This window comes from Rattus norvegicus, chromosome 3, assembly GCF_036323735.1.
Source record: "Rattus norvegicus strain BN/NHsdMcwi chromosome 3, GRCr8, whole genome shotgun sequence".
In the NCBI taxonomy this organism is placed as follows: Eukaryota; Metazoa; Chordata; class Mammalia; order Rodentia; family Muridae; genus Rattus; species Rattus norvegicus.
In genome coordinates, this window is record NC_086021.1 from 42,142,208 (window position 1) to 42,159,895 (window position 17,688).

The 17,688-nt window shown below is 43.0% G+C and overlaps 1 protein-coding gene across 28 annotated transcripts in view; it reads right to left on the bottom strand.

Moving 5' to 3' along the window:
- Nucleotides 1-17,688, bottom strand: part of Dennd1a (DENN domain containing 1A) — a 487,315-nt gene that overhangs the window by 167,706 nt on the left and 301,921 nt on the right. For 26 of the 28 annotated variants that reach the window (NM_001191747.1, XM_039105292.2, XM_039105287.2 and 23 more), the window contains one exon: nt 10,117-10,162. The exons of the other annotated variants lie outside the window; for them this stretch is intronic. In NM_001191747.1, the coding sequence (NP_001178676.1) occupies nt 10,117-10,162 (46 nt within the window). The remainder of the gene's footprint in view (nt 1-10,116; nt 10,163-17,688) is intronic. 28 annotated transcript variants of the gene reach the window in all.

Genomic DNA, 17,688 nt, shown 5'->3' on the forward strand with positions numbered 1-17,688 from the left:
AGTCTGGCTGCCAGAGGCAGGAAAGGCAGCAGATATAAAATTTTATTATTTCAATGCCCCAGTAGCAGCCAGGAGGACTTAATGAAATTGCCAAGATTTACAATCTGAAACAGCTATTGCACAGACAGATATGGTTAGGGGAGCTGTGCCCTCTGACCTTTCAACCCTTTGATCCTCTCACGGCAGGTGGCCTGAAGCCCCTCCTGGGCATCTCCGTCTCTTCCGACACTGTTGATCCTTGACATGCAATAAGCCTGAGTCTATACAGGTGACTCACGTGCTGATCACCAGCAGCTGCTGCTAATGGAGCACTCGCCCCAAGGTGGGAGAAGAGGTGGATAGGCAGGGTCCAGTTGTGCTGAAATCATGTCCCATGGTCACTGCTCAGCAATGGGTAATGACTATCATTTCCAGAAACTGTCCTTAAAAGTGAAACTCTGCCCTCCTGCAATCCCCCTACCCCCGAACACAACAACTCACCTATTAAACCATAAATCTAAAAACAGAAAGGAAAAAAAAAGGGGGAAAAAAACCCCAACCCTTAAGTCCTAAATGTATCTCTTAGAACTTCCCCCAAAACCATGTGCAGCAAATTTATACCAACGAAAATCAAAACAATTTTTGGAAACCTAAAATTGACTGTTTTCAGTTCCATGAAATTTCATTTAAAAAACCCCATATGCCAAAATGTCCAAATTCTCTTATTTTTAAAAATTGGGATGACTTCCAAAAATCATAGCGTTTCTCTCCCTCTCTCTCTCCCTCTCTCTCTCTCTCTCTCTTCCTCCCTCCCTTCCTCTTTCCCTCCCTCCTCTTTAAAGCTAGGGATGGGTAGTGCAAGAATGCACTTATCAAGTTTCATAATTTAATTCATGTGGTCAGTACAAAATATTGTGAGGTACACACTGAAGAGGACCCTTCTCACCACTGGCTGCTGGGCACTGGGGTTTGGCATGACCTGGAGAGGCATCCACGAGCTTTGGTCTGGTCTTTTTAGTTTCTTTCAGGTACTGGTTTATGGAGCAAAACATTTTATCAGGAAATACTATGGCGGTGTTGGTGGTTTCCAACAAGACTTAATAGTACCACACTTAAGGTCTCAAGCTAATGCCCAGTTTTTGTACAAACACAAGGTGATGTCCAAAGCTTTTCCCGCCAAGGCCTATGCTTAGTTAAAGTATAGCCTAAACCTTTTTGTTCAACTTTAGACTAATCTTGAGCTTAACTGAGAACCAAACAATAGGGAAAAAGAGGTTTACCACTCCAGTTTTATTCACTGTATTTGTTTACCACAGATAATGGTTTATGGAGAAAGTGGTTAACAAGAAGTAGGTGAGGTGTAGTTACTCATCACAGCTGGGCCACTTGGTACAAACTATTAAAATTACTCAATAATACTATTTGCCATTGAGGGACAGCTTGCTCATGTACCCCAGAGTTAATGGTCACTCTTTGGGTACATGCCTGCATTAAGCTGATGCGGATCTGAAGGTGCACAACGGTACAAGTGACCTGTACCAGTTACAGAGACAGTATTGGACCTGGGACTCAAATATGACTCAACTACTGCTCCAAAAGCCACAGTCCATCCACATTATTCTCAACAAAAGCAAAACACAAGCCAAAGACACATAGTAATTTGCGCAGAAAATGACAGATTTCAGCTTGCTTACACACTGCCCTGGCCCATTTAAATGCCTTCCGAATCAATTATTTTAGGTCATTAAGAGGAAGTTTAATTTGGTTGACAAACACCCCTACTGTGGTGACCTCACATATCAACAGTAAATGCCTGATGGTCACAAATTCGTACCATGAGCTGCTGAGCATGGTGTTAAACAGAACCACATGTGCCCAGATCCCAAGTGGGATTTGCCTAGGCCAAGGGAGTCTCTCTTCAATCATCACTGCCATCGAAACACTCCCATCAGGCTTTACCCCAATCACCCCAAGGATTTTATGAAAAGAAGTCCCCAGACCCATGGGGCTGGCCTCAGTTAAAAGTCTCTAAGTGAATGTCAACTCAGGAAAGTTAATCACTGTAAAACAGAGGATAGAAAAGAGGGCAAAGATTGTCTTGGGGAAGATGAGTTCCTTAATTCTTTCAAGAAGGAATTCCAGTCCACGGCTAGGAAGTACTGGTAGTCATTTCCATTTGTTTGCACCTATCATGTGCTAGATGTGGTGAGCATGCATTTTGCCATCTTAACACAGCCAGAGGCCCTTCTAAGGCAGTGACCAGGCAGCTGAAGCATGGTGCACATTAGTAGATCTAAACTTCGCCTATTTGTTTCCGAGAGGCAGCTCCAAAGAGGCCAGGATTAAAAGCATTTTCACTTAGGGGACAGACTGTGAGATGACTCATGCCTTTCCCCTGTTAATCTGATTCCTATTTTAAACAAGAACCTGGTTAGAAGGCTCTTGTCCTGGAAGAGAGTTGGACTCAGGTCTGCAGGGCTCTTTCCACTCTGTCCTGCTCCCGCAGCCTACTTCTTATCTTCATCTGAGGAGAACTTGATTCATTTAAGCATCTCTTTGGAAAGGGTTTATTAACTCAGAGATTCCTCTGAAATCAATTTTAACATTGTTGAATGGCCTTGCTTATAATGGCAGGCTAAGAGAAGAAGGGGGAAAAAAAAACCTGGAAAACAAAAGCATTATCCACTGTGTTGCATGATTGCTCTGTTTCTCTACACTGTGACTGACACTCAACCACTGAGAATTAAATTGAGAATGGCAGAACTTTAGGAGACCCTTACCTTTGTCAGAAGTACTTGCTCCCTTTGATTACACAAAGTACCACGGGGTCTTTAAGCTGTTTTCTATGAACTGATCTCAACATAGGCTAAGTGGTATATTAAAGGCAGATGCCACTGTGAAGAGGAGATAGCTTCCAGGGGGAAACCCACCCACTGAACCAGACCTCTTTAGATACCCTGGTGAACAAAACCTGTGCGCTTGTGTTCTTAATTCCTTATTCGATGATGGTGCCGATGACATTTTAAAGAAATTTGGGCACCACCATCCAATTACTTCTTTCTTTACAAAATCAACCAATCTCTAGGGTTTCAGTCATCTAACCTTTTGCCTCTTACATTTATACTATCCAACTATGAACACTTGATTGAATACTTAGAACAAGCACTTCACACTCATTAAACTAGTTAATTCTCACAAAGCTTTGAGATGCTATTGCATTTCTACAGATGAGACAAGGAGCCCTGGAGAGACAAGGAAGTAGGTGCCATCATCTGGAAATAGATCTTGTCTGAGGAGGTTGTTATACTGCCACAATGAGTCCTGTGATTTCCTCTCCCAGGACACCTAGAGTGAGGCACTAAGAGGAAAAAGGTCGACTTAAGTGTGGGGCAGGGCCAGGCCTACCCCACAGAGTCTTAAGAGACATGGCACAGAGAAGCAGCTGTGGGTGGACAGACCCATATTTTACAGGGAATCATTTTATTTAAAGTCTTTGTTCCTTCTTTTGCAAGGTGTATTTTGTAGAAGGGCTGAACCATGTTCCTAAGGGAAAGGAGATACAGTCCCTACTATGTCACCCATCCCCCATTGTGTAATAACTCACCCCTCCCCCAGCATGTAATAACTTACACCCCAGTGTATGATAACTCAAAGATTTGGAACATTCTAGCTGCTGCCAACCCCCTCTTTCTCCTGATCAAGTTCTCTTCATGAACCTGTTACCATATTCATCAAAGGAGATTGTTTTGTTATGCAAACTTTGCTTTCTTATCGCACCAACAACCAACCCCCACTGGTATTTTTCTATGACTGTAAGGACACACACAAGCCACCATTTGTACTTGAACAAGTTTATGGCTCAGAGTTTTATAAACTACACTGTACCTCTGTTTACATGTGGAATCTTGGGAAGCAGCAGAATGCTTCAATGGTTAACAAGAGACACTCAGCTTTACTCAGTACTGAATGATTTAAAAATAATAAATAAATAAATAAATAAATACATACATACATACATACATACATAAATAAAAAACACCAAAGGATTAAAGATTTGCTATACCATGAAAAACATGAAAGAAAAAACTAGCTAAAATACTGCCAACTTAAACAATAGACACCCAGGCTCTTTGTAAAGCAAAATAACCCAAAATGTCTATAAGAGAATCCTACAATTTTACGTCAAAGCCCAAGAGTGAACCAAGACCTTCACTGCAGACACAGACAATGTGGCCTCTGTATCCCACAGATCAAGACAAGCTTGGATCTGACAGTCTGATTCTCTCCTCAGAAAGATGCTTGGTGAGTTTGTAGAACCAGGCTCCTAGGGGCCACTAGCCAAGCCTTCCAAGGGAAAGAGGTACGATTACTGTGTCCCAGCTGCATGCTCTGAGTAGCATCATATGCTTCTTGTAATAGCTAGTAAGGAAAGCTAGGGCTAGGTGTACACAGCTTGGTCCTGGATCTCGTGCTCCCCATTCCCATGCCCTAGAGCTATCACTGAGGACATCATCTAAATTTGTAACTTCAAACTAGGGTGGAGCATGAATATTTGATGCATAAAAACACTTGAACACACAGAGCAAGTGAAGTACAGTGGCCCATGCCTTTGATTTCAGAATGTGAGAGGCTGAGGCAGGAGGATTGCTTCCAGCAAAGTAAAATAAAAGCCAATAACAGCCAGAGAGGAAAGAACAACATTGAGCAACAGTGGTGCTTAAATCCTTCAAGCAAACTATCATTCCAAACACCTCGGCTGTGGCCTGGTAGCAAGAAACCATTCAGAAGCACGGGTTAGGGACGCTAACACATCTGAATTTTATACATGGGGTTTTGGTGTGTAATTTCCTTAAGAATTACCTTGATCTTTACAAATATCAATTTACTTTATTAACAGTGTGAAGCAGTTTCCAAGCATTTTATATGGCAGGACTGGTTCTAATGACTTACAAGGAGAAGGCCTGACCATGTCCCTCCCCTATTTACACCCTTCAATGGCTCTCTGTTGCCCTATAAAGTTCAGACTCTTTAATGCAGCTTACAAGGCTGAGAATGGCTGGCCGCCCCCTATCCCCTTTATGCTCCTGTTGCCGCGGAACTCTTCATGGTCCTGTGAAGCCCTGGTCCCACTCCAGGCTCTGATGATATGCTTGGCTCCCTGTGTTCTGGGCTTTCCTGAGCCTGGTCTACTTACTGTTGGGCTTCAGCTCCCATGTTTCTTATCTGACAAATGTGGCCTTCAGCCCTCTAGGCTAGGGTCAGTGACTCCTACCACAGCTGGTACCCACACAAATTCACTGTTTACTTCTACCTGTCTGCCTCTGTTCCAGAAAAAAACCCAAGAAGGTAGAGACTAGGCACAGCTGCTATTATATACAGACCTGGGATATAAAAGCGCCTCAGCACCTTACCATGGGAAGGACCATGCTCATCATCTACAGAACTCTGCTATCCTAGATAAAGAAAGCAAGATCCAGAGGAACGAAACATCACAATTTCCACAATTGCCCCTGAGAGCTCTGACACAGAGCCATAATAGAGTGCCAGAACTTCTCAAGAAAAGAAAGACAAAAACAAACACAAGAGAAAAATGCAAGGATGTGGTCAGGCAGGGGTCTGAAAGGACACTGATTGAATCTTGTGAAATGTTATTCTCAATCCTGGGACAATGCAAACCAGGGGACACTGGGCAGTTGCAACCCAATTTTGCTATGACTGTTCACATATTATGATTTTATAGCCACCAACTTAGCAATATAAATGACCTTAAGGCCACTGAAGGAGACAAGGCAGCCATGGATGCTGACTCCATGGAGTTCTTCACGTGCTGGGCTCCATACTGCTTCATCAGGTCTTCCCAATGATTCCATACAGGGAACTCTGCCCCTATCCTCAATGTGCAGGTGAGAAAAAACAAGAGGCTCCTCACTTGATATCCTTGCCTAAGATCACCTGAGCAGGAAGTAGGAAAGTCAGACTCCAGGACCTACATCCCAAGCACTCTGCTTCTGCAGGTCTCAATTATGAGCTAGTCTTAGCCTTTATTGTGAAACAGGACTCTATAACCACCTTTCCCTCCACCTTCCTGACCATCCTACCATAAAACACCTTCTAGCTGCACCCCTCCTCATCTCACTCTAAGGTTTGCACAGAGCACTATTTTGAAGCCTGCAAGGAAGCTCTTCATTTACAAATAGGAAAAGCACCATCTACAAGACATGACCTGGCACCTGCTACCAGATATGGCACAGAAGGGGGATTGAATAAATGTGTCTTGAACTAAATTGAGATCAGTTGAATGAAAGGAAATAGTCAGTGTGTAATCTGGCCATGTTTTGGGATTTCCTAGCTGCCAACTAACATGATCATTCTCTCCAAGAAGCAGTTAGGCCCATGCCAATACCCTTGGCTATTCTGCTCATGTGCCACTAGCCTCCAATTGCTTAAGTGAGAGGAAGAATATCAAGAGGCAGAAGGAGGGAGGGAAAAGAAGAACAGCTATAAACTTGTCACTTAGGAAGAAAAGTGGACTCTTTATAGTGACAAGGTTACCATTTAGCAAACAGCAATGGCATCTTGCTCAAACTTGAAGACTAGAAGTAGGTCTTTCCTCAAAATAACCTTCCTTCCAATGAGAATACTAGGTTATAATTTATGTTTCTTTTTGTGCACAAATTTGAGTGTCATAAAAATGGTTAAAAAGTCTTCCTATGGTAGCTTTTTCTAAACTTTTATGAACATCTGCCACATTCATTTGAAGTTTAAAAAATCCTGGCACATATGCAAAGGCATAATAAGGTGCCTATAGCTTTCAAGAAAAAATAACAAGCCAGTCAAAAATAAGCCTTTTGCTGAATTGCCAGTAAGAAAACTAGTGTAGTGAAGAGCCGGGCCTCCCCATTCCCTTCCTTACAGAGCTGCTTGGATGCCAGGCCACACCCCTTCCTTGGCATTGGAGACCTTCAAGAAAATCTCCGGACATGCTGAAGCACTGAAGGCCATGTAAGAGCTATGTAAGTCCAGCAAGCACACAGACTTACATAGGACCTGAGCCTGAGCTAAAGTCCAGAAGACGCAGAGAAAGAAGTGTGGTGGGGATAAGGGACAACACTTGTAGGAAACATTTTTTGTTGGGGTTTAGAAAGCTACCCTGAGGCTGGAACAACTTCCATTTTTGTTTTTCTTTTGGTTCAGCACAGCAGGGCCACCGCTTCCTAAATCTTCTCACCTAAAGCCCTTAAAGACTGGCCAGAACAGACTGGTACCTGTTCACCTAAGTGTTCAAATCTTAGCATACCATGCATTGTATGATTCACTATACAAAAAGGCTTGCTCTGTATTAAAGTCAAATAAAGTTAAAAAAAACTTTTAAATCTCTCTTTTGAATGTGTGCATACATGTGCACAGAGGTATGAGGGCCTATGCCTATGTGTGGAACCCTGAGGAAGATGTCAGGTACCTGCTCTATCATTCTTAACACAAAGATAGGCTGGAAACCAGCAAGCCACCATGTGCCCAATAGCGCCGGGTTTATAGGTGCCAGTGGCCTGGCTTTCTATGAGCAATGTTGGCACCGGTGACCTGCAAGCACTGATGCCTGCTGGAAGGCTTTAAATTATGCTCAGTTACAGCTCCTCAAGAACTAACTGCACACTTCTCAGAAGGCTGTGGCTTCAGACAATACCACCCACTTGGCACCCTGCTGAAGAAGCTAAGACTACCATAGATGATGATGATGTCTTTGCTCCCATGGGGTTCACATCCCAGAGGACACACTGTGGGACTTGGAAATAAACAGCTATTGTTTAGAGTAAGAGAAGGAGATTCCACAAGTAAAAGATGAACATGATAGCATACTTTCGGGAATTGCCAAAGAAGGGCAGGACTTCTATGAGGATTATTTAGTACAAGCACTGGCTCATACACATTCTTACAGTAAGGGCAGAAGGCTTGACAGCAGTGGAGAAGCCATGGGGATGAGCATGGAAGGTGTGCCACAGTGATCACACCTGGGAATGCACAAGACAACCACCACCACAAGGGGACTAAGAACTAAACCTTATCCTCATTTTTGTACCTCCAGGACTGAGCATAATTCTTGGAACACACAAGGCCTACATTTTGCTATCAAATCAGTGAATAGGGCTTTGTAAGAATCCAAGAAAGCTAAGGAAAAGAGCCAAGGAAGGCAGAGGGAAAGGAACAAGATTGGAGATGCTTTATATAGAGACTTGTGAGTATTTGTTGAGAATGCTTGTACCTCGACTTTGGGGAATCTGCAGGCAATACCTTTCAAGGAACTAGGAACATCAGAAGGGAGTTGAGAGCACAGAATGTGTGTCTGCAAATAATAAATGGTTGGGGAAAGACTGAGACAGCTCGAGTTCAGTGGGTACCTGAAATCCAGAGAGAGGCAGAGCTGTCATCAGAGCAGTGGCACTGACTTTGACTCAGTGCTGAAGAAAGAACTTTGAACAAGATGGCTGGAGGGCACATAGAGAAGAAAAGCAAGCTAAGACCAGATACTTTAGAGAATGCTGAAAGTACGGGGACAGAAGAAGGGTCTGGAAAAGTCTATGAAAGAGCAGACTTGAAGGCAGGAAGAGGAGAAGGGAGACTGCAGACACTGATAGACCCAATAGTCTTTAGTGCTTTAAACTGTAAAGCAGTTGGCATGAAAGGTCCATCAGAAAGGATTTACTTTTAATTTTTTGTATGGGAGCTTTGAATAGACCCTTTCACTTCAAAGGTAAAACACACAAGCAATCTCTTCAGTCTGATTTAAATACATCATCCAAGATAGTCCATAAACTGTGTACTGTATGTGCTTAGGGCTGGGTGATGACAGGGAGGGACTGTTAACAGAATGTAGGAGCCACATGGCCGTCCTGTCAAATTAGAAATTTGAGCAGATTTCTGTGGTCTATTTTGATCAAGATTCTCAATGTCAAACAAACAGGTTTTTCGATAACCAACTCGTTTCATTTTTGTAAGCACAATAGCAGAGCGTGCAACAGTTAGTGGCGAAGCAGGTGGTCCTCATTGTCAACGAGAAATGAAAGGAACAGAAGAAAAGTAGCATTTCCTTTAAGACATGCTAAGCACCACGGCAGGCGAGGCTGGGGACTTCCTCCTAGAACCTACAGCTGTGCCACACAGGCAAGCTAAGTAGCCCCACCCTGCTCTGGGTAGTGCAATGCCTGTCCTTTCCCCAGGAAGGGAAAAAATAAAAACAAAAAACCCAACGAACCTGGAGGTCTAGTCTACAAATCAAGGCATGAACAAAAGCACAGAAAGGCCACTGAAAGCAGTGTGCATGATTGGTACAGCCATGCGGAAAGCGATCTGGCAGCAGATACAGAGCTTTGACCAAGCAGTTCTGCTTTAGGGATTCTGCACTAGGGATATAATGCAGAAAAAAAAAAATGAAGATAAAGCCTTATGCATAAAGATATTTGTTGAAGTGCTATTTATAATAGTGAAAAAAATCATCTGGCAACCTAAGTGCTCAATGGCAGAAAAATGGTTAAGTTGTAGGAATGACAGAACAAATGTTGTTACTGAGGGTGGAGAAAAAAGGCAGGGATTCTCATATAATAATGCTGATAGGTAAAGACAAAATTATATGAGCTAAATATCTACAGGATGAAGACTAGAGGGAAGAATAGTAAAATGCTAACATTAGTTCATTCTGGAATAATGGCAATGTGGTTAATTTTAATTTTCTTCTTCATAACTTCTATAAATCATTTGTATCACATTTCCTACCATGAAAATTTAACACTGTTACAGTGACTTAGAATAAATGCAATCATGAAAAACAAACAAATCCTTTCCAAACAAACCTTATCCAAGTCCAAATAGTATCTTTCTTCTACCTCCCTACCCTCTCTTATTCACCCAGGGAAAAATCCGCCATCTTTAACCAAAGCAGGGAAGTGCAGAATGCAGGAGACAGTTGGAAGGTCTAGGTTGATGGATGGGGTTTGTGCACTGAGAAGGACAGGGGGACGCACATGAGCAGTTGGTTCAGCTGCTCCTGTGTGCAGAGCTACACATCCTGAGATCCCAGTTTTCTGCTACACAAAGCAAACTAAAGCCCACATCAGGGATCAGGGAGGAAAAAAGCCCACTTACCTCCATTAAACTTAAATGGATTCCTATGAGGTAGGGCATGGGAGCACTGTGAAGAGAAACAGAGACACACAGCTGCTTTAATGTCTGTTGCTTCCGACAGAAAATTACAGATGGTTCACTATTTAGAGAAAAGCTGTTTTAATAAACGTATGCACAGTTACATTTCCTTTCACAACAAAAATCTTAATGTGACATTTTGTTTCCAAGCCTAGAAACATCAAAGAATTTAAAAATGCAGGCAGCACTGGGAATGGTATGGGTAGCAGGAAGAGCATCAACCTTTGTGTCAGCTATCAACCCCAAACAGCAGCTAGGCAGCTTTCTGGCCTCAGTCACCTTATCTTTAAAATGGGATTCTTGGCTCAACCCCAACTACTGTTACTAGACAGAGATAAAGACTCATGGTACAGAGGACCTGATACTAATGGGAGCCATGGTGTCAACAATTATAATGGAAAAATGTGAAAGTTGCATAGGGAGCACAATGAAGACGCATACAACTTAATATTTGGAAAGCATCCAGCAAACTTTTGTATGCCATGGCACACATACAGCTGAATGCCATGGCACACATGTAGTTGGGTGACTGGACAACAGAGACCTGTACTGTCTGCTTCCTTTGCAGAGCAGAGGGAAGTCCAGAGGTTCTAAAATCTACGCATTCTGTAGCTCTTCTCCCCTTTCCTCTCCTGCCTTTCCTCTCCCTCTCCCCCTCTCTCTACGTATGTGTGTGTACATATTTATTTTTTAGGTTTCTTTTCCTTTCTTTTACACATTTATTCTTCTCTCATATTATATCCTGACTGAAGCTTCCTTTCCCTCCACTCCTCCCAGTTCCCTACCACCTCCCCTCTCCCCCAGATCAAGTCTTGTTTCTCTTCCAGGAAAAAAGAAAGAAAGAAAGGGAGAAAAGGAGGAGGGAAGGAAGGAAGGAAGGAAGGAAAGAAGGAAGGAAGGAAGGAAAGAAGGAAGGACGGAAGGGAGTACAGGGAGGCAGGCAGACAGACAGACAGATCAGGCTTCCCAGGTAAATCCACTAAACATGGCCTAACAAGATAGAATTGCAATAAGACAGAGCACAAAGCCTCATATCACAACTGTAGGAGCAAAAGGGTCCAAAAAGCAGATAAAAGAGTCAGAAATACACCCCAACTCTCACTGTTGGGAGTCCCACAAGAATACCAAGCTACACAACCCTAAGGAACATGTAGAGGACCTAGCTCAGACCCATACAGGATCCCTGCTTGTCTATGAACTCTGGTTAGTTGATTCAGTGTCTTGTGTTCTCATGGTACCCTCGACCACTCTGGCTCTAACAATCCTTCCTCCCCATATTCTGCAGGGTTCCCCTGGCTCTGCCTAATGCTTGGTCTTTAAAGATGTCTCTGCGTCTACTCCCATTGGTTCCTGGATGATGTTCCTCTGATGACAATTAGGCTAGGCACCAATCTCTGAGAATATCATTAGGAATCATTTCATTGACTTTTTTCCCCAGTAGTATTTGGTTCTTGGTTGGGTCTCTGGGCTGTCCTGCCTCTGGTTCCTGGCCCTCCAGGCAGTGTCTGGCACGGGCTCTCTTCCCTGGAGTGGGCCACAAGTTGTACTAGTCATGGGTTGGCCAATCCTACAAGTTCTGTACCACCATTGTTCCAGCACAACTTGTAGACAGGACAGACTATGGGTTAAAGGCTTTGTGGCTGGGTTGGCGTCTCAGTTTTACTGCTAGGAGGTCTGCCTGGTTATAGAAGATGGCTAGTTCTGGCTCAGTATCCCCAGTTACTAGGAGACATCACCAAGGTCACTCTCACAGATTCCAGGGAGTTACCACTGCACTCATATACTCATCTATGGTATTTCCCTCTGGTGATAAATGTGATAGTGGTTATATGAAGTCACCTTTTCCTATCCACATAATAATCCCCATTCTACAGAGGAGAAAAAGACTAAAAGAAGCTAAATTACTTATCTAATGCCACAAAGTCAAGCAAGCAGTAAGTCCAGCCTGGTTCTGACTTGGTTCCCAGGTTGCCGATTACACCTTGTCTTCTTTGGGAGTGGAAGAGGATGGGCAGGAAGCAGGGAGGACAGAAACGACTGGCAACTTTCCTACAATACCAGCAGGGTTAGTTTTTAATGAATTTAGAGTCAAGACAATTGGCTTGGACTAGGCTGTCCAGGTACTTTCCCTCAGGGGTAGCTGTGGAAGTCACAGTGGAAGGACAGGGATTCCTGGCTGGATGCAGACCTGGGAAAACAATGAGGCAGGAGATGACTGCAAACCAGGAGCTCATGCTGCATCTGGAGATCAGTGGGGAGGCAACTAAGGTTCTTAGACATTATATTTAAGCTTAAAAACTGCTCAAACACTTAAAAAAAGAAGAAACATTGAAATTCCCTCATTACAACTCAACAAATAGAATTCTTCAAGCATTCTTCAAAACACAAAATGTCCTCGTTACTACAGATCTCAGCAATCAGGCATCTTAAGAGCCTGGAAGACTGACTTGAATATTAGCCGCTCAGTCTGAGAACTATTCTTCTAGACGTTGTATTTGATAATAGCCAAAGAAAGAATTCTACAAACAAACTACAGTGGAAAGAAACAGAGCTGCCTTTTCTTCTAGCATCTTCTTCCATCCTTCCCCTCCCCCCTTCCAGGTACCTGCGGGGCACATGCAGCTTCTCTTTGCTTCAAGAGGCAAAGAAATGCCCTGTGATATTTTTTGCCTGAAACTGTAAACCATTAGCTTAGCTGCCAGCCACACTGATTCTCCAACTTCCCAGTGTGCCTGGCTTTGCTGCCTGAGCTTTCTCCAGTGTACACCAAAATGAATGTGTTTCTAATTAAGTAGCTTCAGGAACACGACAGCTTCAATGTCAAAAATACAAAGTCTGAACCCCGGCAGGAAGTCTTAAGACTGCAAATGTCTCATCTAGTGGAGCCTTGCCTAATGTAATGAAAGGAAGCAGGAACAGCACAAAATTCCAGAAAAAAAAAAAAAAGACCACTCATTAATGTGTCCAGAATATGGCCTGACACAGGGAGAGAAGCACAATCTCACAATATTGAACTAAATCTTACTGACTTCCCGGATCTCACATGTAAGCACATAACTGACCAGTAACCATGTGTTTCAAATAGAATTTCAGAACTAAAATCCCAACAAGTGAGTTAACAAACAGAGAAAGTCAAACAACTGTGAGAAAAAGGTGAAAATAATCCCGACAGCCAAAGCCCTTGGTGTAATTTAACCACAGGCTGTTCTTTAAAGAGGAAACATTCTCTAGAAACTGGAATATGTAGGTTTTAATGCCATGCTACTTTAGTCTGCATGCTAGCCTGGCAGAGTTGGGGGAGCCTTATGAAAATGACTTAGAGATGCCAGAAGGGACAGAGCAGGTCTCACTCTTGGGACACAGTTGGGAGAATAATTACAGCCTCTTCCAGAAAAGCAGTTTTGCAGCCAAGCATTGTTAGGCCTGCACGATCTGTATTTAGACAACATTTAAAGCACGTGCATTCTGAATCTGATCAGTTCTGTGCTTTGCAGGAAAGCAAATCTGGACAAATACCTTCATCTATTTTTCTTCCATTGTTATCATTTGCTTCCAACACCTCAAATGCTTCCCAGAATCTACATTTTTTTTTGCTCTGCAAATATGTAATTACAAATTCTAAGTGGGGGTGGGAGAGGAAAGAAAAGGGAAGCCGCCTCCTTAACATTTCAACATGGCAAGTACAGAAGTGGGTAATTCTAGGTATGTTCTGAACAAAATTTCTATTCTCTATACACCTCAATAATTATAGCTACTTATACATTTTCTTGGAGACCCTTTCCTTTGCCTTTTATTATATGAGGTAACCCATGATTAGATCATCTAATACATCTATTCTTACTTGGCTCATCTTTTTCTAATATTATCCTAAATTAATGGTTTTATATCTTTGAAATTAACTGCATGTATTTTTTTGTTTTCTCATTTTGCACACTGACATTTTTTTGTATTGCTCTACAACCACTGTGCTGGTTATTTAAAAAGCTGCATAATATTCCACTTAGCAGGGTGGACCATAATTTATTGAATCTAACTCCTGGAACTAGACACTAAGTTGTTTCTAACTTTTCATTAATATAACAAACAACTTCATACATGGAGTTCATGAATTCCCAGACAGAGATTACTAAACAAAGGATTGGATTGTTTGCCATTTACCTTTTGCTATATCCTAACCAGGTGTTTTCAAAAGGGCAGTGCCTCTCCAACAGAGTTCTTTCAGGATTAATGCAAAGACTGGAGACAATCCATAAGGTGGCCAGCACTGGTGGACTCTGAAGTCCAAAGGGGTTCTCTTCAGACTCATGGTGGCTGGCAGCCCCTGACTGACAAGCCCCTCTTCCTTCCTTCTGTCTGTCCTGTTGTTTATGATGGTCTCATTGTATAGCTCAGACTGGCCTCAAACTCATAGGAATTCTTCTGTCTCAGCCTCCCAAGTACTAGGATCATAGATGTAGGTTAACATGCCCATCTAAGATAAGGGTTTCCTGTTCATCGTAGGTCCTGACAGGCACCTGACAGGCCAGCAGTGAGAGAATATTCCATGAGCATCAAGAGATGCTAACTCCCATTTCCTTTGCACACATGCATTTGGACACACGCTCTTGGTACCTGTGCACTGCACACTGTTCCGCAGAGTTGCGTGTCACTTTCTCACAGAGGTCCTTTCTCTTTAATAAAATGGAGAAATTGGTGATTTGTTGCATTCTGACCACTTAGAATGGGACATTTAAATGCTCCTTTCTCGCCCCTAGGCATATATCAAAAGGAAACTATGGCAAAATAAATTTGGTGACCTACTCCTACAAATATCACACTGGGACCTACTTATCTGATTAATTTTCTTTATTCAAGTCATCAGTGTGTATGTTTCTCCAGGGTAACTGAGTAAACCAAACCAAAGTCTACCCACTTGGAGCATCTTCCTGGCTCATTTGCCATTCTTTTAGAAAACATGGATACAAATGCTTCTGCCTCGGTAAAGACAATTGCATTCAGCTTATATGCAACATTAACAGGTCTTTAGATTCCAAGTCAGCTCTCACTGCCATTTTGAAGACGGTTTAAACAGGAATTAACATAACACTTACAAAACCAACAACACTCATAATTAAAATGCTGATTATATTAGCAGTTATGACCAAGTTCGACTGTGTTACAACTGCTGTGTGGCTGACAGTGATTGTGGGATGCCATTGTTCATCTGTGAATAGCAGAGTACGGGATGTCTACACTGGCCCTTTGTTCTCTGGGAATAACTGCACTACCTGACTTCCTCAGTTGTATTCTGGGAGAGCGTAGCCTACTCCACTCTTTTTTTCTTTCTTTCCTTCGTTGCTGGTGTCAAGGCAATGACAATATAATGACCTTTACCTGACAGGTATCTTTATTTTGAATCCTAAGGAGGAAAGGAACTGATATTATTGAGTGACTATAATCCAGCCACTTTCATGTATTGCATACACAATTCTCAAGGCAACTCTGCAAGACAGTGCTATTATTCTTATTCTTGGTGAGGAAACACACTCTGAAATAAGGTGAAATAACTTGCCAAGGTCACACAGCTTGGAAGCTCAAGCCAGGATGCTCTCATGATGTCATGCAGCACCTTCTCTATACTGAGGCCCAAGGGGAAGACGTGGGTACTTGAGAGACTTCTCTAACCCTGTCCCTAGAATGGACTCTGGCCTGGGACAGACAGTACAGTTCATCTAGGTACATTCTTCCTCCTGAAGAGGCATTCATATAAACTGAAGACTTATTAATGGTCCTGCTATCCCATTCATTATCACTGTAATTCCACAATTTGTTTAATTCCTTTCCCCCAGATAACCAGAGCCCTCTTAATTATGTTCCCCTGAGGTGAGCTGCTACTAATTGGAAATGAGGCAGGTGAATAAAGGAACACTGGCTGCTCAAACGTATAACACACAGCTCCCCAGACAATGGGGAGGAAAGCGCACCCCAGATGAGAAAGTCTGCTTAGATATCAGGAAGGAATACATCCTGGGGCAGCCCAAGGATTTAGGAAGCCCACTGTCCCAGTCCAACATGCATAATGTAGTTAGCATCACCTTTCTTATGTGACACATCATCTTTCCTCCTAGAGGCAACACCACCTTTCTATTCGATGCCCTTTTCAGGCAAATGGGAACCCATGAAGCTGCCCTCAGTTTGCTAATTTTTTTAAAAAGATTTATTTATTTATTTATTTATTTATTCATTTAATATATATGAGTACACTGTCACTGTCTTCAGACACACCAGAAGAGGGCATCAGATCTCATTACAGATGGTTGTGAGCCACCATGTGGTTGCTGGGATTTGAACTCAGGATCTCTGGAAGAGCAGTCAGTGCTCTTAACCACTGAGTCACCTCTCTTTAAAAGGCAAGGAAAGACCTGAAAGAAGCCTCACTTACTTGAGCTTTCTCATTCTTTGTTTGGAAAAGAAACAAAAGTATAAACACAGCTTGCCTTACAGCTTTAAATTCTGATCTAAGTGAAGAGGCCTGGCTTTGTTAGAGAGATTAAGGACAAAAGGAGAAAAGATCACAGCAAAGACTATAGCATATCCTGTTGAAGAACATAGATCACTATAGCTCTGGTCTTCTGAAAGCGACAGAGTGATGGCTACCATGGTGGCCAGAGTAGTACTAAAAACAAGGGCAGTGACCATTAGCTGAGTGTGTGTTGTGAGTTGTGTGAGGCTGAGGCCTGACCACCATTAGCTGAGTGTGTGTTGTGAGTTGTGTGAGGCTGAGGCCTGGTAGCATCTCTATGTCCCTCATGATAGCGAAGGACCAGGAAAGCTAGGCTTCAGGAAGTAGGGTCCATCTCAGGAAGCTGAGGCTATGCAGGTAATAGCTGCAGAACTGAGATTGGAAACCACATGACCTAGACTGGGGTAACTCAAGTTCATCATGTCCCAGGAGACAAATATTGGCATTACTAGGAATGAGAAGCAGGCAGAGGAAGGATGGCCTCCTAATGTCAGGAATGACATTAGCCTGAGGTGGTGCCACAGACCCCACTTCCCACCCTCCACCCCCATGTGTCTATGCACCTTTCTCCAAGGCCCTTCCATCACAGGAGTCCTCTAGTCCCAGATGGCCTCTGAGCTCTTAGGCCTATGTTTCTTCTCTCTTGCCTAAAGCCCCACAGGGGGCCACTGTTCAGATCACCCTAGTGCTCACACCTTCCCTGTAACAGGCTTGAGCTTGGCTTCCCACTGGAGACACATACTATGTGAGTCTGCATGTTTCTCTTGATGTCAGCAACAGGCAGACAGGACTTGGTTTCTTTGAGGTATACAGTGGTGCCATGGAGAATAGGGAGAACAAAGACAGCTGAAAAGCTCGGAACACATTGGACACTGTGGGGAATCCTTAAACCATCCAACGTACACTACTGTTTTATAGATTTACAAGGCATTCTCAGTAATGTATCCACAGTCACTCTATTAACAGTGATACCATCCCAACCCTATTTTCCATGACCTATTATACTAGTTAAG